The sequence below is a fragment of the Hermetia illucens genome, chromosome 4, assembly GCF_905115235.1.
Source record: "Hermetia illucens chromosome 4, iHerIll2.2.curated.20191125, whole genome shotgun sequence".
NCBI classification, from domain to species: Eukaryota; Metazoa; Arthropoda; class Insecta; order Diptera; family Stratiomyidae; genus Hermetia; species Hermetia illucens.
Window position 1 is genome coordinate 12,336,623 of NC_051852.1, and position 23,554 is coordinate 12,360,176.

General features: G+C 45.4%; 1 protein-coding gene across 3 annotated transcripts in view; it reads right to left on the reverse strand.

The window, feature by feature from the left end:
* The window catches only part of LOC119654641 (RILP-like protein homolog), a 41,623-nt gene extending 21,083 nt beyond the window's left edge, over nt 1–20,540 (reverse strand). For 2 of the 3 annotated variants that reach the window (XM_038060118.1, XM_038060117.1), the window contains exon 1: nt 19,926–20,540. In XM_038060118.1, the coding sequence (XP_037916046.1) occupies nt 19,926–20,231 (306 nt within the window). In that variant the 5' untranslated portion in view covers nt 20,232–20,540. The remainder of the gene's footprint in view (nt 1–19,925) is intronic. The other variant, XM_038060116.1, reaches the window with a different exon arrangement.
* Between the last annotated feature and the right edge of the window lie 3,014 nt (nt 20,541–23,554).

A 23,554-nucleotide genomic window follows, 5' to 3' on the forward strand; every position in this document is an offset into this window, starting at 1 on the left:
GAGGTATCACGTTGCTGAGTACCATCTATAAGATATTCTCCACTATCTTGCTAGGCCGGATAGCCCCATACGCCCAGAACATCATTGGCCCATACCAAAGAGGCTTCACTCCAGGCAAATCAGCAACAGATCAGATTTTCTCTCTGCAGCAGGCGATGGAAAAACTGTTGGAATATGGACAACAGTTGCACCATCTGTTCATCGACTTTAAAGCCGCCTATGATAGCATAGCCAGGGTAAAACTGTACACGGCCATGAGAGAATTCGGTATCCCGACGAAATCAATAAGACTGACTAGGCTGACCCTGACCAATGTGCGAGGCCAAATAAAAGCAGCAGGATCACTCTCAAGACCATTCGACATCAACAACGGTCTACGACAAGGGGATGCGCTATCATGCGTCCTCTTTAACCTGGCCCTCGAGAAGGTGATCCGTGATGCTGAGGTGAATGCAAGAGGTACGATCCTCTTCAAGTCCACCCAACTACTGGCCTATGCTGACGATATCGACATCATGGGAAGAACCACCCGAGACGTTCAAACTGCCTTCATCCAGATCGAGCAGGGGGCGCGAGATCTTGGGCTGCACATCAATGAAGGCAAGACAAAATACATGGTGGCAACGTCAGCACCGAAGACGAATCAACCAACAACATCAAACCGCACTGGTCAAACACAAGCACGAACAAGAATAAGGGGAATACAACTTTGAGACCGTTGACAATTTCTCCTATCTAGGGTCGAAAATCACAACCGATAACAACTACGATGATGAAATCCGCGCACGGTTGTTGTCAGCCAACAGAGCCTACTTCAGCTTACAAAGACTGTTCCGCTCGAAACGTCTCACCATAGGGTCAAAGCTCTTACTGTACAAGACTATGATCTTGCCAGTCCTCATGTATTCCTCGGAAACTTGGGTTCTTAGCAAGAAAAATTGCGAACTCTTGGTCGCGTTCGAGAGAAGAATCCTCCGAAGAATTTTTGGCCCCCTACATGAGGATGGACGATTCCGTAGCCTACACAATGACGAAATCTATGAGCGATACCATGACCGTCCGGTTGTGGATAAAATCCGGCTCAATAGGTTACGGTGGGCGGGTCACTTAATCCGTATGGATGAAGATGATCCCACCCGGAAAGTCTATAAGGGCAATATCTATGGTAGGAAAAGAAGACGAGGCAGACCCTGCCTAAGATGGAGCGATGGCGTGGGCCAGGACGCCAGACAGCTTTTAGGGATATCGAATTGGTGGACCTCGGCGCAAAACCGGGATGTCTGGTGTTCCTTATTAAGGCAGGCCTAGACCGGATACCGGTTGTTGCGCCGTTGATGATGATGGAAGTTTTCAGTCTTACCTGCACAAGATTGGAAAGGCGCGTTCTCCGGATTGTGTGTTTTGCAATGGAGTTGTGAACGACGCCCACCACACTTTTTTTTTCTTGTGGAAGGTGGGATGGGGTTCGTCAGCAGCTCTATTTAAACAACATTGTCGAAGAGATGCTGAGGACTGCTGACAGGTGGAACCGTGTTGCCCATTACGTCCGGGCCCTTCTCGTTGATGGCAGAGGGTTCCTTGAACTGACAGTTCCCTTCCTCCTCTCCTCTCCCGTTGGTGAAAGCAATTTCCTGATTTGAAGGCTCCGCAAGGCGGGAGAGTCCGGGGACTAGCCCGAAGTAATGTGACAAACGGTTCTAGGCTAACTCTCTGACGATGGGGAGGTGTTTAGTTGGTAGTCCGACGACGTACCGAATCGGGAGTCCAACACTTTGTGTGTAAATGCATTCACCTACCCTATGAAAAAAAAATCCCTAGAACAATGTCAATTAACTCCTCTCACAAATAACAGTTTGTTAGGGGTTCTTATCATTCATACTTCCAAATCCCAAATCGTGCCCCACCGCTGTTGAATAAATTAAGAGTTTGAGTACAATTTTCATTCTTACGCAACAAGCTCCCACCGCTAATGCATTAACCAACGGTTCACATCCTCCAAATTTACCACTTACACGAGAATCAAACATTTAAAATTTAAGAAACGGAACCTTCTTCCAAGGAGCAGAAGGATTTCACAGTTGTTCCTGGCAAACAAAATATTATCCTTAAATATTTACCATATTTCCGGCACGTCAAACCCTCATCAAAAGGAAATGCCGAAAATCAATACACAAGAAAACCTGACGCCTATTTCGAATCCAATGCTAATATTGGAAGGTGTGTTCCCAAAAGATATGCCTGCTCCATTGACAGAATATATTTCTAATTAATAGGAGGACTCGGAGAATTTCTTGGGAATTTCGTAGGTGTGAAGTATTTACGAGAATAATTCTTTGATTGGGCTGTCAATTTCGGAGGTTTGCTAGACACACCTAATACAAGTTAATTAATTACAGTTGGGAATATTATGTTAGGCAGTTAGGATGACTGGTGGAAGTGATCGTCCTTGGTTTAAAGAGATTTATAAAGATTTTTTCCGCGAAATGCGCAAGGAAATGTGAGTGACGCTTCGGATGTGGGGTAAGAATCATTCTCTAGCTCGCAATCGAATCATAATTCAACTTTCTGGAAATGACATCTAATTACAGCAGATACGGAGGTCCTGCAGCACAAATGGAGAGTGATATCCCTTATGATTGGTGAGCTTCTCAAATTATCCAAAATTTCCATTACGATCCCCAGAGCTCACGAAATATTCAAGACATAGTTAAGAAAAAAGTTGGTATGTCCATAGCGCCGCTCTGTATACGTGTCTTCCTTCTTATCAAAATAAAGCGTTTTCAATTAACTACGCTCAACAAATTGCGAAGTATTATTCAGCATTGCTGGGATAAACATTAAGGAAATATATGGAACATGAAAGCATGCTAAAGGGCAAAACGTACCCAAGTAATCTCCGCTCTAAACGGAAATGAAGGCGAGAAAAACCGCCCCCTTCATTTCAAGGAAAAATATTCGCTCCTATAAATGGAAGATACTCTGCAATCCTCGTAGACTTCCTTGGCTAGACTACAACAAGTTTATGATTGAATTTATGAGCAATTTATATAAAGAGCTCTTTACGGTCACGGACATTCTATGTGAGGTGATTATATGATAGAGTTTTCATTACAAGTGAGATGCTCGGATCGATATTCTGATTTCAACTTGGATATCATGTCGAGGATACGTTTCAGTGCCGATAAAAATCGTAATTTGCTTTGTTAATGTTAGTGTTGGACGTCTACCCGTTTATTGCATGCTCGGCATTTGTATTAGTCTGAATTGCACAATGAAGGCAGCATGAAAGCCGTGACAGCCTGGAAATAAAAAACAGGATTAAAAATCAATATCTTCACCGAAATTCAGGATAAAAGCCTTGAAAAATGTAGGAACAGCTCTCATCAATCAATTTATTGATGTTGATTGACGTATATTTAAACATGCATTACCCATTAACGAACAAAAATGAAGGGAAGCCATGCTACGTCTTGAGAGTCGATTTACATTTATTGCTGGGATGGTATTACCACGGAACAAGTTATTTTCTCTCCATGTTTTCCGTCTCCTCATTCCCATTTGATTAAAATTCCTTTTGCACGTTCATGGAAGCAGAATCAAATTATAAATTCCCATTATCTAGACCACCACACAGTGAGCATTTATTACTATAATGACCTCCTCGGTGGCATACATCTCGATATCATTTTTATTCTGCTATGTTCAGATTTTCGCATATTTTCACGCGGACCTCTCTCCAAGTTCATTACCATAAAAATTCTGCAGACAAAACAACAATACTATCGGAGGATGTAGTCGTTATATTCGATCTAGTAAACAATATGATGACATCAGCACGACTCTTATCAAATTGAGTGCAGCTGAACAACGTTCGCAGCCGTTGTTAATGGAGAAAATGGGAATATTGACGGTTTTCTGAAGTTATAGGAAGTCCCAGCTGCTCTTTTGTTAGGTTCATTCGTATATCATTCCATAAAGCTGTACGAAATGGCATTGTTTATGGGTTGCCACAAGTTCAAATTGAGTAAGATTTAGGGAGTGCTTTTCGGAGTGCTTCGCATTGAATGCGAAAATTCTGATAAAATCGCCTCAACGATGGCCACCTCTATGTATAGAAACAGCAAAATGGTCCCCCACCCCCCACATTTTTGTTGAGTTGGGTGTCAACAGTAAAAATTTGACAGATCTGTTCCTAACTCCGAAATAAGGATGGCAAAATGTCAGACAAATTCCTTCAACCCTCTTGATTCGTTAGTGCAAATATTTTAGAAAAAATAGAAGTTTGAAAACCAACAACCAGAGATAAGATAATCGGAGAAGGTCGGGCCTGTTGCTGGAACGGTTAACGGAGACGTCAACCAGCAATGATACAACCAACCAAACGTCAGGGTGGCGCGACCGTTTGAGGCGTCTGCCTCAACGACTCCTCCTGCGAGGCCATGTATCGGCAGATCCGGTCAAGGATTTTATTAAGTCCTAGCCTAACTATTACAGGCGAACAACCTGTAATACAAAGACGGAATCCTAGGAAAACGGATTGGACGAAGTTAAATGAACTTCTTGGCGACAAAGTTGAGCTTCCTAGGCGGCTAAGGACCCCTTTGGCAATAGAAGATCAATTGAAAACTGACTCGCACACTTTTAGAGTGCTTTGAAGAGGCTTGTCCTATTTCCCGAGGCCAACGTGGTAAAACGGTTCCATGGTGGAACCGAGAACGGCAGACTCAGGAAATCAACCAGATGACTTCTAAATCGTGCTTGCAAAAGCAATAAAGATGAAGACTAGCTAAACTTCCGGAACTCACAGCGTGAATGTAAGAGAAAACTGGGACGAACCAGAAGAATGCATATCAGGATATACTGACGTCTTCTACACCGATGGCTCAAAGACAGAAAATGGTTCTGGAGCCGGAGTGTACCTCTCGAATAAAAGAGAGAAGTGAGCTTTTCCTTTGGGACAGTACACAACGGTCTTTCAGGCTGACGTGTATGCGATCCTAAGGGCGGCAACCTGGATGATTGACGAGCGGTTGAAGGGCAGGCGCATCGCAATCTGTAGCGATAGTCAAGCTGCATTGAGGGCGTTGGGTACTACTTTGATCACTTCAAAAATCGTTCAGGAATGTAGAAACCGATTGAATTTTGTTTCCAGATTCAATATGGTAGATTTACTCTGGGTGGTGTAGAGTGAAATGAAATCTCGGATGCCTTAGCAAAAGACGCTTTAACTTCCCCCACGGCCGGACCGGAACCAGCAATTGGGATGTCGGTAGTATTGGCTGATGTTGCTATCAAAAACTGGCAACAAGATTACCAGGGGATGAAGGTGACGAAGCCTTGATGCAACTGGACAGACCAAACTTTTCCTGTCAGAACCAAACAAACATACTGTAACGTTTATCCTGTCGAAAAGCAGGAAGACTTGCAGAAGTATTGTGGGCATTTTGACTGGCCATAATTCACTAGCTGGGCATATGTTCAGAATAGGAATGATCCAAGATGATACGTGTCAATCCTGTAATTAGGAAGTGGAATCTACTGAACATTTTCTATGTGAGTGCCCCGCCTACAGACGGATCAGATATCAGATTTTTGGTGCTTAATGTGCTCCAACTGCAGCGGGTAGCATCACATCTACTAACGGCAACCCTGCGATACATAAACGAATCTGAGATATTCCGTTAGACGGGGGAATCGAGTACAATGGACCACTATGGTCTGAGTGCTCAGAGGCTTTGCCTCTCCCTAACCTCAAAAACACACACACAAGTCCTTAGCTGATGAACACCAGCTGCCGAATTTCGATGCAGACATGTACGGCACCCTAACGACATCGCCTCTAGAGGAAGCGACGATGACCTTTGAGGATTGGGTGGCAGCCGTCATCGGAAAACACGGTAAGCATGGCGCAAATGCAACCTCCAAAATGGCGCACGACAATCGATTCCGAACCCCGACGCCACTCAACCACCATCATCTGGACAGCGCCGCAGAGCGTGGTTGTAGCGCAAGGTACAACGACAATTTCAAGGGAACCCCAGGAAGGCGGCACAAAGGTTGCTGGACGGCAAGCCTTTCGACGCGATCTCCTCGGAACCGGCTGAAATAATAACCTGCTTCTTACAACTTTTTGCTGCGGTACCTTGCTCATCGGTCCCAATCAAAGACCGAAAAGAAAACCGGAATCTCAATAAACCCATCCCAGGTTTTCATTAAAAAAAGTCAAGCCGTCGTCACCTGGTCTTGATGAGATCGATCTCACTAGGCTGAGAAAAATTCCGATAACTACACTGATGGTGCTCTTCAACGGAATCATCCTGACGAGAAGGATGCCCCCGGTGCTAAATATTAATCCCACCGTCCTCGCGCCAAAAAAGGACAGCGGGCTGGAGGACATAAACAACTGGAGGCCAATCACCACTGGCTCACATGTCCTCCGGCTGTTCAACAGAATCCAGGCGGTGGCTCTTCAACAGAATCCAGGTGGTATGATTGACTCAATGAACTACAGACGGGAGAACTGAACCAGCAATAGTTCCGCTTTAATAGTAAATACTAAACCCAAACCCTCTTAAATCCCTAGTAACAGCATGGAGGAATCAAACCAGAAAACATTACTTCGACCTTTGCCAAAATGCAGTGGAAAATAGCGACTCAAACCTCACTGGTCAAGGATTAACACACTGTTAGCGATAAAATACAATAAATAAAGAGGCTCGCTCCTCGAGCCGACCCCGCTTGTGAACGGGACAAAGGCTGAAGAAAAAGAAGAAGTGAAACAAGAATCCATTTGGTTTCTCAGATCGATGAACTTCAAAAGGATCAAAAAGCAATGTACCAGGCTTGGCGACCTCGGACACCACCTTCTCGTGGTGAGGGAGCCTGAAGTAGTTTACTATTACGCTAAGGATGTCTAAAACATGAATATGGAAGCTAAGGATCTTAACTTTTCAAGTGGTAAATAATCACAAATCCACCCGCGATCATGAACAATCAGGTCACGGCCGAAGCGCGGATTTAGGAGGTGTTACCAATTTCATGTCTCTTTAGGAAAAAATCTGTAGAAGGCATGCTTTCCGACCTAGTGGAAAGCTCGGATTTAGTGCCTACGGGGAAAATAACCAGGAAGGCTCGCAGAAGGGAACTTCACTCACTAAAGAGGAGGTACTACAGGCTGCATCTGGCTGTCAGAACTTTCTCCTCCACCCTTACAGAAGAAACGTTGCGCCGGGAGGCGATCAATTCAGCGAAAGAGATGTTGATGAAACTGGTCCCTTCCATAGGAATACAGACACGAAAACGGAAAGGAAGAGGACGTATGCGCAAGCTGCATTATCAATTCCAACTACTGCCGTAGGAGTTTCCTCCAAAGATGCCAAAATGTCAGAACGACAATTTATCATCCTCCGGGAATGCCTGTGCAAAAAATGCTGGAGCCTGGAATGAAGCCAAGATTTAACAATCAAGGTTTTCGCGATGGGCTTCTCCATTTGGAGTGCACTGATGGGGCTGCCTTAAAGTGGCTTCAGCAGGTAATCACAATGTTGAGTTCTGGCGATCGACCCAAGTTCACTATTGTGAACACTGAGCTACGCAGGACAGAACATGTCAGATGTTGGTTACCTGGCCCTCGAAGGAAGGCAGAGGACATCATCCACATGCTAGGAGAACAGATCCCGGGCATAAGCTTCGGACAGGGTAAAGTTCATGAATATCAGGAAGGACAAATCTAAAAACGTGGAGGGTTCCAACTTGGTATTCGAACTGAAAAAAATCTGAATGTGCTCAGAGGAAGTCACCAAACGGTGCTCCAGATAGATTGAATTTCAATCATATCAGAAAACTGAAGGCTTTTCTCAGAGAAATCAAATGCGAGGGGATCGAGTCTCTGGCGGAAAGCGAAAAAGATTTCAGGCTGGTCTGCAAAAGCTTTGGATGAGCAGACCTTCATATAGGTGCGGTTAGATCATGTGGCTCAATGCATCGCCAAAGCATATGATGCGTCCATGCCTAGGAGGCGCTCATTCTCTAGTAGAAGACCAAACTACTGGTGGAATAATGAACTGACCGACCTTCGATCAGTCTGTCACTAAGCCAAAAGAGCGGCTCAGAGGGCGGTAGGTAGAATCGATCAGGGGCAAAAAGGGTGCGCCCATAAGGCAGCCCGCAAACCTCTCAAGCACGCCATCCAACGAAGCAAGAGGAAATATTTTAAAGAGCTCTGCTCAGAAGCGGACGTTCATCTCCGCAAATCACGTGTCCCTTCCTCTTGCTGAAAATCATCCAGGGGTTATTCCCCCAGCACGAGAAGAGCTTCGACACATTCCAACCACCTCTGAATGTGACGGCAATTCCGCCAGTCACCAGACACGAGCTGCTGGAGATCTGCGATAGAGTGGGAGACTATAAAGCGCCGGGCCTACACGGAGTACCGAATAAGGCCCTTAAGCTCGCCGTGAAATCCAGGCCGGATATGTTCGCTGAGTTGTTCGAAGCAAATATTGCGTGGTAGTAACCCTGGACATGAAAAATGCATTCAATTCGGCCATTTGGAATCTTATACGCAAATCCCTAGCAAAAGGTGGTACTCCCGCCTATCTCGCTGCTATCGTCGATAGTTATTTAAGTTGTTGCTTCCGCGGGTGTCCCGCAGGGCTCCGTATTAGACCCACTACAACGATGTACTTAATCTTCCTCTCCCGAGGGGGGCCACAGTGGAGGGCTACGCTGACGACATAGCGCTGGTTGTTGTCGCAAAGCATCTCGAAGAAGCTCCGTTATACTCAAGCGAGGCAATCAGTGCTATTGAAAGTTGGCTAGAGAGCTCTGGTCTGACACTTGCGGAGGAAAAAGCAGAAGCGGTCCTCCTCCTCCTCCCCGTCCTCCTCATCACTAAGCGCCTAATTGGGGGTGCTGATAGACAGGAAGCTCAGCTATAACCATCACGTGCATAATGTTTGCGACTAATCATCCACCGCAAGTATGGCCCTGGCAAGGATGATGCCGAAAGTGGAAGGGCCACGGCACACCTCTAGGTTGCTTATATCCAGGGTGGTGACCTGAATCATGCTCTATGCGACCCCAGTTTGGAGGGAAGCTTTGCGGACGTCAATTAACACTAACAAACTGAGTGCAGCCTACAAGAGAACAGTCCTAAGGGTATGCTCTGCCTTCAGGACTGTCTTAGATGATGCAGCATTCGTTATCTCAGGAATGATGCCGATTGACATCTTGGCAGATGAGATAGCGAATATATGAATAAAATGCGAAGTCAATCCCTCCCTTATCGCAAACAAAAAACGCTGAGAGAGAGATCCATAAATAGACGGCAAGAGTGGCGGGGATGCTCGAAAAAGGGTCGGTGGACTCACAGGCTCATTCCTGCCAACAAGGAGTGGTTGGAGCGACGACATGATGAGATTAATTATAATCTTACCCAGTTTCTCACGGGATACGTATAGAAGAAAAGTGATTTAGCTAGAATGAGCTGACTCCGCCCCGTGATGTGATAGCTTAGGGTGGTTTCGCGAGGCAAGGAGGGAGTCGGGGGTGGTTTTAGTGGGTATAAATCCCACACACTGGTGTGTTCAGACCAAACATTCCCTGACTTTGATGCAGGTCATACTTGAAGTGTACAAAACACGGTCTAAAGAAAACTTCTATTCGGCGTTTTATTGTAAAATCTGTATCAAATATTAAGTCTTCCTTTGCAAGTGCATTTCTCCTACTTTCATTTTTCTGTGGATGTTTGCTATGATGTATTAATGTCTGCCCCAACGTATAGAAGGTCGCCCCAAATTTTTCATCTTTTTCAGTAGAATAGCTATTTTCCTAATTTTTTTCACACTCAAGTCATCTATTGACCTTATCCATTCTTTGATAAATAACCCCCACTTTCATTTTTAGGTGTTACTAAATGCACTGTTCCGCTCGAAACGTCTCACCATAGGGTCAAAGCGCTTACTGTACAAGACAATGATCTTGCCAGCCCTCATGTATTCCTCGGAGACTTGGGTTCTTAGCAAGAAAAATTGCGAACTCTTGGCCGCGTTCGAGAGAAGAATCCTCCGAAGAATTTTGGGCACCCTAAATGAGAATGGACGTTTCTGTAGCCTACATAACGACGAAATCTATGAGTGATACCATGACCGTCTAGTTGTGGATAAACCCCAGGTCAATAGGTAGCGATGAGCGGGTCACTTAATCCGTATGGATGAGGATGATCCAGCCCAAAAAGTCTGAAAGGGCAATATCTATGGTAAAAAAAGACGAGGCAAACCCTCCCTGAGATGGAGCGATGGCGTAGGCCAGGACGCCAGACAGCTTATAGGGATATCGAATTGGTGAACCTCGGTGCAACACCTGGATATCTGAAGTTTCATAATTTTTCATTTTTTCCAGTAGGATAGCTATTTTCCTAACTTTTTTCACACTCAAATCATCTATTGGCCTTATCCATTCTTTGATATATACCCTCACTTTCATCTTTAGGTGTTACTAAATGCAATTGGTAGATTTACGGTTTACATTCTGGATACCACCTTCGGAATCATGATACTATGGATTTTCCAGTTATTCTGTTTTCAGCAGAGTTTTCAAAATCGAATGCCTTCACTAATACCAGAGGAAATCTTTTATATCTAAGGATATAGGCTCGATTCTAAAATAAAACCTTTAAATCCATAATTACCCGGTTGAGAAATTTCTAAGAATGAGTCCCGTCCCATTTTAAGTCTGTTTTTGTTTATCTTGAGGATCAACGCATTCCTTAAAATTGAAACTCCGCATAATTACGTATTTATGAGACTTCACCCTTCCCAAGGATGTCACAGTTGACAGTATAAAATTTTCTTCATACGAAGCATCTCATATTCCAAAATTGACTTGAGCATAACAGACGGGTTTAACGAATCAGTTTTGAATAGATTTCAATTCCACAAAGTTGAGCGTTATCCTAGAGGACAGCACATCGCTTCAACGGCGAAACTAAAAAGCCCCTTCCAATCATCCTCCCCCATTACAAAATTCGCATTAAATTTCAACTAATTTCCATTTATGTTATGGAAAGTAGGACAGTGCTGAAATTAATGTCGTTCACTCCGACAAGTGAGAGATGACAAAGGGGATTAAAGGAGAGGAATACAAGAACCCCCCCCCCCAATTTTTTCTACGCAAAGACGAAAGGTATTCTTGTGACTGCAAACAATGAATGGCGGTTTACGCACTTCGCCTAATACAAATTTAAACAACCCAAACGGATACAAAAACAATGCTGAATTACCAGAGATTAAAGATTGTTGGTCTCGAATAGAAGAGATTGGATACGACACTTAAAAAGAACTTCAAAATTATGTGAAATTCCTAAAATAAAGCGCGAAATCCACCCAGATCTTACATCATACTTAATATTCAACTGATTTAAAGTTATCTTATCTTTTCCTTTCGTCAGGAAAAATTTCATTTAAAACTCTATCTCACCACTATGCAGTTGAGCAAAGCAATTTAGAAATTGAATCATTTCAAGCGAAAACTCGCCTTCACCCTATGTGGGCTTAAAAAACAAAATTTTACCCAAATCGCAGCTTCAAGATGGAAAATACCATGTTTTTCGACGAAATCCTTTTACCAGCCCCCATGAAATCTGAAACAACTTTATCTACATCGATGCTATGGGAAAGGAGGAAAAAGGATTGCAGGATTGGTCGCATTTCTCTCGCAACAATGGCCACGGAAAATGGACTTTGTAATGTGATCTGCTGGATTTCGTATAGGAATTTATAAAATAACGCAAGCACTTGACTAGCGATTATTTATCGAGACGTTTGCTCGGCAATTGATCAGAACTATTGAACTATCTAATTTCAAGTTACGTATCTTATCTTGGAATTGTATACTCGGAGTGAATTGCCGGAATTGATTTCATAAGGAATTAAAACATTTAATCAGACTTTTCATCAATCCATTCGTTATCTTTATTTGAAATCACTGCATCATTACCCAAATGATATCGGCTTTTTTCGAATGGCACACCTAAGGCCGTTGGATTGAAGTTATAAATTAATAATAATATAAAAGTCGCAATGGTTCAATTGCAGACGAATTTACTCTTTTTATTTATTCTAACTGAATTGAAATCGTGCAATCCTATTTGATTCCTTTCTTCTGGATAAGAGGACTAACCGATATCCAGCCTTGATTTCGTAGATACACCGCCTGCAGCTGTCCTTCAAACGACCAGTCCTTGAGTCCTCCTACTTTTTCCCTGGCCTTATCTATGGTCAGCTTCATTGTGCTCTATTTATTTCGAGATTCAATTATTTTCAGAGAATTTTCCGCTCAAACGTATAAGACCGCACTTACACACCAGATATGCTTTAGCTCTTCCAGGTCTTCCCGAGAAGCTTGCACTCATCCTCAACTGCTCTCAGCGGCCTGGTCTGATTATGGTTCAGCTTAAAGTTGCATAATTCAGCAAGTCCTCACACGACCCCCTCGTAGTGGCCGCTGGAAACCGTCTTCGGACGGGCCAAGAGTGTGTAGGGCCGGACTAGGTTTAGGGTCATCTAACTAACGAGGATCTACTTGTCAGATGGTCATGTGTTAGGGACAAGTAGATCTGGCGAGGGGATGGACCGAAGCAATAACCCGGCAATCGTCCTCCCTGCACGGGAGAAGGTGCTAATAGAACCCCAAGCCAAGGGGGAACAACATACGCCGAGGGCACCGTCAATTCCAAATAAGACCGGTTGGCCCGGCCACCAGGGTGGACATTCTTCCCAGACTACACGTGGGTCCAAGACATGGACTCAATTTTTAAAAAACAAAAAACGACGATAGAAGAAGAGTGGGTGGTGCCAGGCACATTATCGGAGGACGAGCCAGGAGGCAGTAGCCGCCGAGAGCAGTACACTCGGTGCCAGCCGTAGTACCCCTGTGCTGAAACCAACCGCAGGGACCTCCCAGAGCGACGCGGCAGACGTGCTAGTGGCTTCCAGCCTGGAATCCACTGCCGTCAAACTGGGTGTAGCGAGTACCAGACATAGTACTCCCAACCCGAAACCCTCAACGTCGGGGGATCCGTCGAAAGTGAAAACCGTCAAGACCGTCGGTCGCCGGAAACCGACTAAGAAGCGTATCCTGCTCAAGAGTCAGTACCAGACGGCTATGCATATTCGCAACAAGATTGCTAACAAGAGGCTGGTACCTCGCTAAATACCGGTCATTGTTGAGGGATACAATAGCAAACGCCTGGTAGACGAGCAGAAGGCGAGGCCCATCACTCTGAAACGCAATCCGATCTCAAGACGAGGTCGAGAAAAAAACAGAAGCGAAGCAGAGTGGGCAAGAACTCAGACGCTAAGCAACATCCGAAGACAATTGCGCAGCAACAGTCAGCCGACGGGCCACGAACTGCGAAACCCTCCATCGACCAGCCCAGGAGCCACTTACGTGTGGCGCTGGCGAATGGTAATTCTGCTAGCGGCAAACTAGTGCCGAAGGTGTGGACCAGTGTTGAGGCCAGGCTGTCGGGGATGATCTTTGAGCATCTCCTGGACACCGAAGGCAAACACGCGGGACTCATCTCCTGCTTTGATTCCTCTCAGGTGGTCCGTGGGTTCCACGTTATAACTTGCATAGACTAGTTCTCTAGACTTTCTAGATTCGTGCGTCGCTAAGATCAGCGACGCCAGGGAGGGCGTAAAGCTCAAGATCATCCCTCACGACGAGATTCCCAGGATCTGATTGCCGAAGATCCGCATAGATAAGGACAAGCTCGTCCAATTCCTGTGCCTTCAAAACCACAGGATTCCCATGAATGACTGGGTTATCAAGGAGCAGGAACCCCAGACAAACAGCCAATCTTTATTACTCCATATAAACGAAGAGTGCCTGGAGGCACTGAAAAAGGTCGACTATAAAGTGCGGTTCGGAGTCAGGAATGCAAAGGTAAAAGTGTTCCGGTCTGTAAAACCGCACGATGACCTAAATCCAATCAACGTCGCCAACGAGCTGTTGGAGGAGATGACGATCGAGGGTCCGACGAGAACTGACGAACTCCCCACGCAAGCAGATCATGCTGAGGATAACTCAGATAAATCTGCAGCACTCGAAGTTCGCCTCGGCTAATCTGCTTGTCTTCCTCCCAGAGGATGACATCGACATCGCACTAATGCAGGAGCTATGGATCGAAGGCAACCGAACCATCAAAGGGCTCCAAAGCAAATATTTTAATTTATTCCACAGCACGGAAGACGCTGATCAGGACAGACCTAGAGCATGTATTCCCGCGAGGAAGAGTCTGCACGCTTTTCTGTGTCCGGACATGAGTTCCAGCGAGCTGGAGCAGGCGGGGCAGAGAACATGTATATTTCCTCGGCTTACATGGCTCACGACCGATGGGGGATTCTTAGGGTGGAGGACTGAAGAGTGTCTGACCAGAGATCCTTCTCAGATCACAGTTGGATACTTTTCAGTCTAGATCTCGCCGTAAAGGTCTCCAAACCCTTCAGAGACCGTGGTGAAAGTTTGGTCAAGTAATTAAGGACTAACTTTCCGGTGCGCGAATTGGTAAGATTAGCACGACAGACGAACTGGAATCAAAGGTCGGGACTCTGGAAAAGGCATTCGATACCGCCTTTGAAGTCTCGTGCCCTACTAAAAGACAAAAAGACCCTGCCACCGTGGTGGAATGAAGATCTCTCCAGCCTCAGGGAGCTGACCAGAGAAACCGTTCAACAACTGCTACAGGCAAATATATTGGCGGCCATACAAGGACGGGACGGATACGTACCACAGTCCTGGAGACGCGCTCGAGTGGTTTTGGAGTTTGAACGAGGGAGCTCCGCTTCAAATTCAAGCGCGGAGTGGTGAGCGTCAGTTTTGGCGCAGGGGGATACAGGAAGGAAAGGAAATAAAGAGAGGTGGCGCTCCAGGAGGTTGGAAAGGAAAAGATCGAGAGTGCGGCCCAAGGACTTTTTGATGGTATTGAAATTCAGGGCAGGGCAAGTGTTCAGAGAGAAAGAAAGTAGAAGAGAAGAATGGGAGAGAGAATTATCACCTAGGGAAGCTAGAGGTAGAGCCAGAGGTTGGAAGCTAGGAGGATTAGGATTAGGCCAGTGGAGCATGGGGAGGTTAAAATCTCCATAAAGGAAGAAAGGGAGGGAAGGGAATATGCAAGTAAGCCGTCAAACATTTCTTTATACAGGTGAGAAGGGCAAGCACAGGGAACGTATACACAAGATATAATGAACCGGAGGAAGTTGGGCTGGGAGACACGAAGAGCAACACAGTCAAAAGGAAAGTCAGAGAAGGAGAAGACGAGTTCGGCAGGAATTGTATCTTTTATTGTAATTAGGACCCCACCGCCGGTGGACTTCCGAGATGCACCCCGGTCCCTGTCACAGCGGAAAGTGGAATACCCTTCGAGGAGCTCGGAGTTTAGTATGGGATCGTCCAGCCAGCTTTCGGAGATACAGATGGCATGGTGTTGCTGAGCAAGCGCGGATAAATTGAAGACCCCCAGCTTGGTTCTTAAACCCCTAACATTCTGATAAAACAGACCGACAGTTAACATGGACTCAGTTGTATATATATTATACTGTCAGCCCAGGACCGCTGATATGCGTGGATGAAGTGCCAGGATATGTTACAACGGCGGGACGTGGAGCTGCGTTGGCGACGAGAACGATGTCAAAAAGTAGAGCGGATGTGTTGCGATTCGTGAGCTGCTGAGGAGGCTGCAGATATTGTCCCGTTGAATGCGCGGGGGTGCGAGACAGGATCGGAGGCTCGGTGGACCGTAGTTCGTCGGATAGGGGCCGCTGAATCAGGAGTGTAGAGCCAGTTGAAGCAACCCTGATGTAGGAAAGCATTCTAGATGAAATCAACTTTGGATTGAGTGGCCTGGTGCAAAACTCCTGAGAAGATGTTGAGGCTACACCGTTAGTCACAGTAAGAAGCGTCTTTTCAAAAGTGAAAGTCTGGTCAAACGAATTCCTAAGCCGCCGGAAACACGTACGTAGCGACGACTTAGTAGATCGATGCATCTTTGGCACTGCACCAGTGTTGCAGAAGGAAAAGTAGAAATAGCTGAAGATATAGTTGATACCGCCGGTAGAGGGACTCCATTCGACTGTGGTACCAAAATAGAAGCCTCACTGTGTACATCGGATATCATAAATTGAAGGTGACCCCATATTCAAAAAACAAAATGCAACCGAGAATCAAAAAAATGTTTGCCTACAAAGAGTTATTTGGATGTCTGTTTCACACTGCGAGATTATTCGAAAAATACGAAGTACGAGTTAGATTTCCACTAACTTCGTATCGGTTTCGCGATTTAAAAGGCAGATGCTCTCGCACTGAGCTATAAGCAATTCGTCAAATGCATAGGCTCTGCTGCAATATAAAGATATCTATACGCAAGATGATGTTTTCCTAGCATCTAATAGCAAAAATAATCTCGAGCAACTTGTCCGAAAATGGGATAATCGCATCATGCAACGCGGTCTCACTTGTCAAGGTTGGTCTGAACATCGAAGTCGATGGTAAACGACCAAAAGGCCAGCCGAAACAACAGTGGCTTGATACGTTGGATGGAAATTTAAAAGCCTCGAGATTGCATCCAGATCAGGCATTTAATAGAGTCAAATGGCGAAACCGATCGCGGCGAGCCGACCCCGCTTGTGTACGGGACAAAGGCTGAAGAAAAAGAAGAAAAGAATCTTAGAACGCATCAAAGAACATCTCGAAAACTTGATCGACAGAGAGCAGGCTAGTTTCAGCTCCGGATCCTCCTGCATTGACCACATCAACACCCTACGGATATTTTAGAGCAGTGCGCGGAATTTAAATCTTCTTTAAATCTCAGCTGCTCTTCATTTTCGAGAAAACTTTCGGTAGCATGAAAAGGGAGTGTATCTGGAGTAATCTACAGTCTGTTACATAAGAGCGTGGTCACTGTTAAATAATAACAATTGATTTTTCGAAAATTCGCAAATTTATTGATAATTTGGTCGTCAATACTCAATGCAAATACCTCAATAGCAAATCCAATCTCCTGCATTGTCAATTATGGCCTGGCACCGTCGGGGCATACTTTCCACTAGTTTTTCTGCATATTCTACCGGAAACGACCTCCAAATTTTCCGAATTTGTTACATGGCTTGCATCTGTGAAGCTGCATTTTCATCAGAGCCCACACATTTTCCATGGGATTTGCATCCGGTGACTGTGATGGCCAATCTAAAGTGACAATTCCGTTTTGCGCCTTCCACTCGCTACACGCTCAACTCCGATGTTTCGGATCGTTATCCTCTTGAAGGATCCAGCTTTCATTTTTCTTGATATACCATTGCTTAGCAGATGGTAACAAAGCCTTTTGATATATTTTATTCATTTTTTCGGCATTTAAATTCTCGGTAAATAAGAACAAAGTACCGAAACCTTTGTTTGAAAAGCACCCCCAAACATGGACCTTGACGGGGTGTTTCAACAGTCCGTTGAAGCATCCTACTGGTGGAGGTTTTCCAGGCGTGTTTGATGCTCGGAAATGCCCAGAAGGAGGATTCATCAGAAAAAATTAAGTTGCTCCAATCCCGGTCCAAGTTTTCCTTCGCTTATTCCACTCGTTTTTTAACGTGTTTTGCATTCAACATTGGTTTTTCAAAAGTACTGCGATATTTCAGTTTATTGGCAAGCAAGTGCCTACGAATCGTTCCGTAAGATATGTCAACACCTTTTGCTTTCAATTTCCCAGCAGCTCCACATAAAGTCAAAGTTGGATCTTCCGAGAGCAATGCGAGAATCTTTTTTTCGTCTTTTTTTGAGACTTTGCTTGCACTTCCGCGATCAGGAAAATCATGAACGTTACCGACCTTTTTATAGCGATTTATCCACTTGCTAACGAACTGCTTCGACTTTCCCATATATTTCGCAGCAGCAGTTTGCGTTAATTTGGGTCCTTTTTCATGCAAACATAGAAAAAATGCCTCAAAGCGAGAGGCGTAAACGGCACTCATTTCGAAAAACCACTCAATTGAAGACTAAATTTGACAGAGAGCTGACTTTTTACAAAAAGCATGAAGGACTGAGGTGCCCTCTATGTCATAGAAAAAGAAACAGGACGCTCTGATTTTTTATCGACGTGTAACAGTGACCACGATCTTATGTAACAGACTGTACACAAGAGGGGCATTCCGGAGAAACTAATAGGTATTATCAGAACGACATATGATGGCACAGAATCTTACGTGTTGCACCTAGGTGAAATCTCGGAGGATTTTGAGGTCCAAAGCGGAGTGCCCTAGGGTGGCATCCTGTCACCGATATTATTTGTTCTTGTTAATTGGTGACGTTTTTCATGCTGCCTTGTCCGGAGGACGTGGAGGAATTCAATGAACGATAGCATCACGTCGATAGCATCCTCAAACACCTCGACTACAGTGATATCTTCTTGCTCTCTTACCACGTCATGAACCTTGGCTCTGAATTTAGAAAAAGAGGCAAATAGATTTGGACTGAAGGTAAACGCCAATAAAACTAAGGTTCTCAGTCCGGGGGGTCATCGCAGTCTCTCTGTCTGCGTTCATGGGTAGAGCTCGAAAGCGTCGATCAATTTGTATATCTAGAAAACGTGGTTTCTGTCGACGGCGCCACCAAACTAGATGTTGCCCGAAGCATTAACAACGCTAGATCCGCTTTCGCTGCTCTGTCTATAATCTGGAAATGCAGTTATGTTAACACCAAGATCAAATTAAGACTGCTCTGTGCTAGTGCTTTTTCTGTGTTGCAATATGAGAGTAGCACATGGGAAGTGAACTCCACGGTTACTCAAAAGCCCCAAGCTTTCGTCAATACCTCTGTCTGCCTCATATCATCGAGTACGCTGGCCTGACACTGTCTCAAACGAACAACTTGATTGGCGCTGATGTGATAGAAAGATGGAAGTGGCAGTGGATAGGCCACACTTTAAGAAGGGGCGACAATTGCATTGCAGGCTGGAATCTACTATCCCAAGATGGCCGGCGAGCAGAACAGTAGAAGACGAGTGCGAGCGTCTCGGGAAGTCATAGGGGCAGCGCATTTCAGATAACCGCCCCTCCACCCCCTCTAAAGGATGGAGTCGAATATTCCTATGAATCACTCATCGTAAATAAAGAAATTCTTGCAAACCCTTGAGTGCACAAACTAGTCACATTCTGCTAGGGAGGAGTGAACTCTACAACGATGAGAAGATGCATTCCTCGTAACACTAAATATTAGTACCATTTCCAACCCTAAGGCGTCTTCCATTCCTCTTACTTTCGTCTTATGTTGGGTTTGGGATTGTTTATTTGCCAATCTTTACAACAAAAAAATTAAAATGTTTACTTTAATATCACATTTAAAGCATTTCGCGAACCATTTGTTAACATGCACATGCTATAGTATGCAGGGATGAAATGGTTCCCGAAATATGCATTTTTGCCTAGAACAAAAAAATCGTTGTTTTAACTTATTTTGGTATTTTAGCATCATCTTTTGAATTGGTATTGGGCGAGTGACCCTTACATTACCCTTCAAAAAACGTTTATAGATTGGAAACAGAACCCTCTTCATATCTCCACTGAGATTCCAATCTTGGGAAAGTTATGCTGCCGAGGAGCCACCAAATTTCACTCCAATTGTAAAAATGCATTCTGGCCTTCCGGATTGATAGCATCCACTTTCCCTTCACATTTCTGATGGGGGGATGAACCCCCTCCCGGAATTCACGAGATTAGATAAATGTCATTTGTCTCTTCTCAGCCATCAGCATCCAACCATTCCCACCCTGGCCCGCTGCATCGTTTGTGTATAAACACATCTGAGGAGGCAGTCAACAGTCGACTTACGTCATAGCGTGAAAAGTGACTAACGTAGAGTGGCCGCACCACACCACTCACCTTCTCGAACCGCTTCCTGAACTCCGCCTTCTCCAGCTTCTCGCTCTCCAACTGGCTGATCCTGTCGTTCAGCTCCTGCACCGTTGCATTCTCGCGTTCGTTCTTGGTGGCCAGCGCCTCGAGCAGCTCCAGGGCGTTAATCACTTTCGGCATCAAACTGGTCACCGAGTCGGGGCCAAAGTGGTCAATGATTTTCTCGCATTCCTTGCCGATGTCGGACGCCAGGTCGTACACGTCCACCACGCAAATGTCGTCAACGGCGTCCAGGACCATTTCTCCCATAGCATTGATGTGGAAGCCTGGCATATGCAACTCACGGACACGAAACACTTCACCAAGCGCAATTCGACACAGTCCAGCCCCGGGGAAACGGCCACTTCACTGGGGCACTAATTGCCCGGTTCCTGTTCGTTTTTAATTGACCACTCGAGCACCGAAAGGCACAGCCTCACTCGCCACTTGCACGGGAGCAGCACCGACGAGATGAAAATCAATTAACCCAAGGAAAATTTAAAAATTTAAGGACCCGCGTCGTCAGTCAGGGAAACCTTCCTTTTGACAGCTGGAATCTGAGTGCGATTTCCGACAATTTCCGATTCCGAGTGAGCAGGCAAAGGTTATTTGGCTCTTTAATTGCCGGAGAAGAGAAGCGGATGGAAATTAGGGGTGCCTCTGGTGGGTGCATTTTCCCCGTGGTTTGAATCATGAATAGTTTCCATCAGCAGATGTCCACAAAGACATCATCCTACAATTCTCGCCAACAGATGGCAAAAATTTTCACCACAGTTTTAAATATTGGGCGAGAGAAAATAGGTGAAATTCGCGGAATAGACAATTATTTTACAAATAGAAAAAACGCCTTATTAAATATCTAGGGAGGAGAAAAGGTCGCCTATAAAAAGAACAGCTAAAATTTAATATACAGTACCAGCTCAAAATATTCTTACAATTTCTAATTTCCAAGCGTTTTTGCTGATGACCAAAATGGCCTTTCAGCACATTTCAAAAGAGTTTCACATCAGATTAATTGTGCATATGAATTTATTCGAAGATTTTATGGGTAGGGTAGGTATCAGTGAACGCTCCGAGGTGCCCAATTAGCGTTGAGGTGTGCCATTTTTATGCCACAAACTCCTTAGGCGGTGACTGTTATGAGAGCAAGGAAGCAGAGTCCAGTCGACTCAAATCTTCAGAGCCCCTAGCCTACCCACCTTGCAGCTAGAAATCTCTTTGAGGTCCCCAAAGAATGGTCTACTCAGTTTCCGTAGACTGACTCTAGCTAGAGCTGAGCAATCGCAGAGGAAGTGCCTGAGGGTTTTCCCCCTTTCTCCGCAGCTTCGACAATGCGAATGGGCCAGTGCCCCGTGCAGGCCGCCGTAATCTGGTACATATTTGCACGCGTCTGGCACAGGAGCTCTCGTGATCGGGTTTTGTCATAAGCGGCCCAAATCTTCCTTGACTTGGCACGGGTGATGAGTCTTCGCCATTTGAGGTCCGCGGCTGCTAAGTAGTGCGAGTAGATTCCGGCCCTGATGGTCGCCAGCCAAACACCGACTGTACCCACCAAAGGACTACCAAGAGAGGAACACCGCCTGGCAAATCCGTCAGTCCACTCATTCTCCTCTATATCCTTATGGGAGGGGTAACCTTGAGCGTGCCGCCAAGACTGTTCACCGCATTTTTGCACTGCCCCACCAGCCTGGAGGATGTCGCGTACAAGGCCTCAATGGCCGCTTGGTTGTCGGTCAAATGGTTATGTTACGCTTGGGGCTCGGATCATGCCCCAGCCATCGGCAGTACTTCCCCCTGGAATAAACTGGCGAAACCTGGGGGAACACACGACTTGGATACTCCATGTGTTTTCGAGAAAATCACCGCAACGACTCCACAGACCATCTTTGAACCGTCGGTGAAGAATATTGCGTCATAGCCTTGCAATACGCCACCGGTCTTCCACTCTGCCGTGGTTGGAAAGTCCACAGTAAGGTTTCTTGTGAAGTTCGACTAGCGTGCGGTGTAGTCCGTAGGGAATGCCCAGATTTCCATTAGGTACCTCACCTTGGATGTTACTATGGCTTTAGCGCTTCGCTGCCCAGCATCCTGACTCACGTAGTCTAACGACAATGCACGCTACAACGTATTTAATGAGGAGATCTAGGGGGAGGAGATGCACCTGCACACGCGGTTCTTTGAATCCTATTAAGCTTCGTTTTATCGTACTTTTTGTTCAAAACCCGCCACCATACAATTGAGCCATACCTCAGGATTGGACGCACCACAGCGGTAAACATCCAGAGAACCATCCTCAGCCGGAGACCCCATTTCTGCGCGAAGGTTCTCTTGCAGGTACAGAAGGCCTTCTTAACCCGCAGTTCTATGTTCAATCTCCAATTTAGTTTTGGATTCAGGATTACACTCAGGTACTTCACATTGGAGGAACCAATCTTTGTTCACTCAGTCGTAGTAGGTGGAATTCAGATACCCTTCACTTGATTCCGTTTTGGTTGACACTGACACTAATATCACCTAGTCGTCGGCATACGCCACCATCTTCACCCCGCTATTGTCCAATTTTCGCAAAATTGCGACCATCACTATTAACCAGGGCACCGGCGAGATGGCGTCACCCTGGAGCTTGCCTCGGTTCACAGCTCTGGTCAAGTGGTTGCCTCCCAGATCCAACTGATATTCCTGGTTCTAAGCATAGATATAATAAATGCGTAAGATACCCTTCCAATACCGTACTGGTCAAGGCTTCCTTGATAGCGTTGGTACTAACACTGTCGAATGCTCTCTCTCTATCCAAAAGTCAGTTACGGTACACTGCTTGTACTGCAGAACATTATGCCATCTAGACCCGGAGATTTATATGCAGGGAAGTTGTTTCTAGTCCAACCGATCTTATCCACGGTAACTAATAATTTGATAGATTCGCACGCCTGGGACGACTGCATACCCTCCAAGCAAGACTCTAACTCACAGTCCTCCCTGCTGGTGAGAAAGTGCGTTTGAGCCAGCAGCTCCAAGGTTTGATCAGAAAATTTTGTCCAAAAGCCTTCCGACTTTTTAACAGAGGATGGGATCCTATGTTGCTTGGTCAGAATCTTACTGAGCCTTGCAAATTCTCTGGTGCTTTCAATATTCTTACAATAGGCCGAATAGCCAACTTGTACTTCTTCAGGCAGCCCTTGTATGGCTTACAATATTTATGCCTGTAGCAGATGTTGAAGAGACTGAACAGATCTTCATTCCACCACGGTTGCAGTATTTACTTCCTGTTCTTAGCACGGCACGAGAGGTATCGAATGCCTTTTCCCGAACCCCAACCTTAAACCCCAGTTCGTCTGTCGTGCAAATCTTGCCAATTTGCGAACCGAAAAGTTCGCTCTTGATTACTTAACCAAAATTCCTTCAGTCGATTCTCCTGGAGTCTCTGAAGGGTTTTGAGACCTCTCCGGCGAGTTCTACACTGAAAAGTATCCAACTATGATCTGAAAAGGATCTCTCGTCAGACACTCTCCAGTTCTCCACGTTAAGAATCCCATTGTCGGTTAGTAGGGTGAAATGTTGCAGTTCTAATCGCGAGCCATGTAAGCCGAGGAACCATACACATTCTCAGCCCCCCGCTG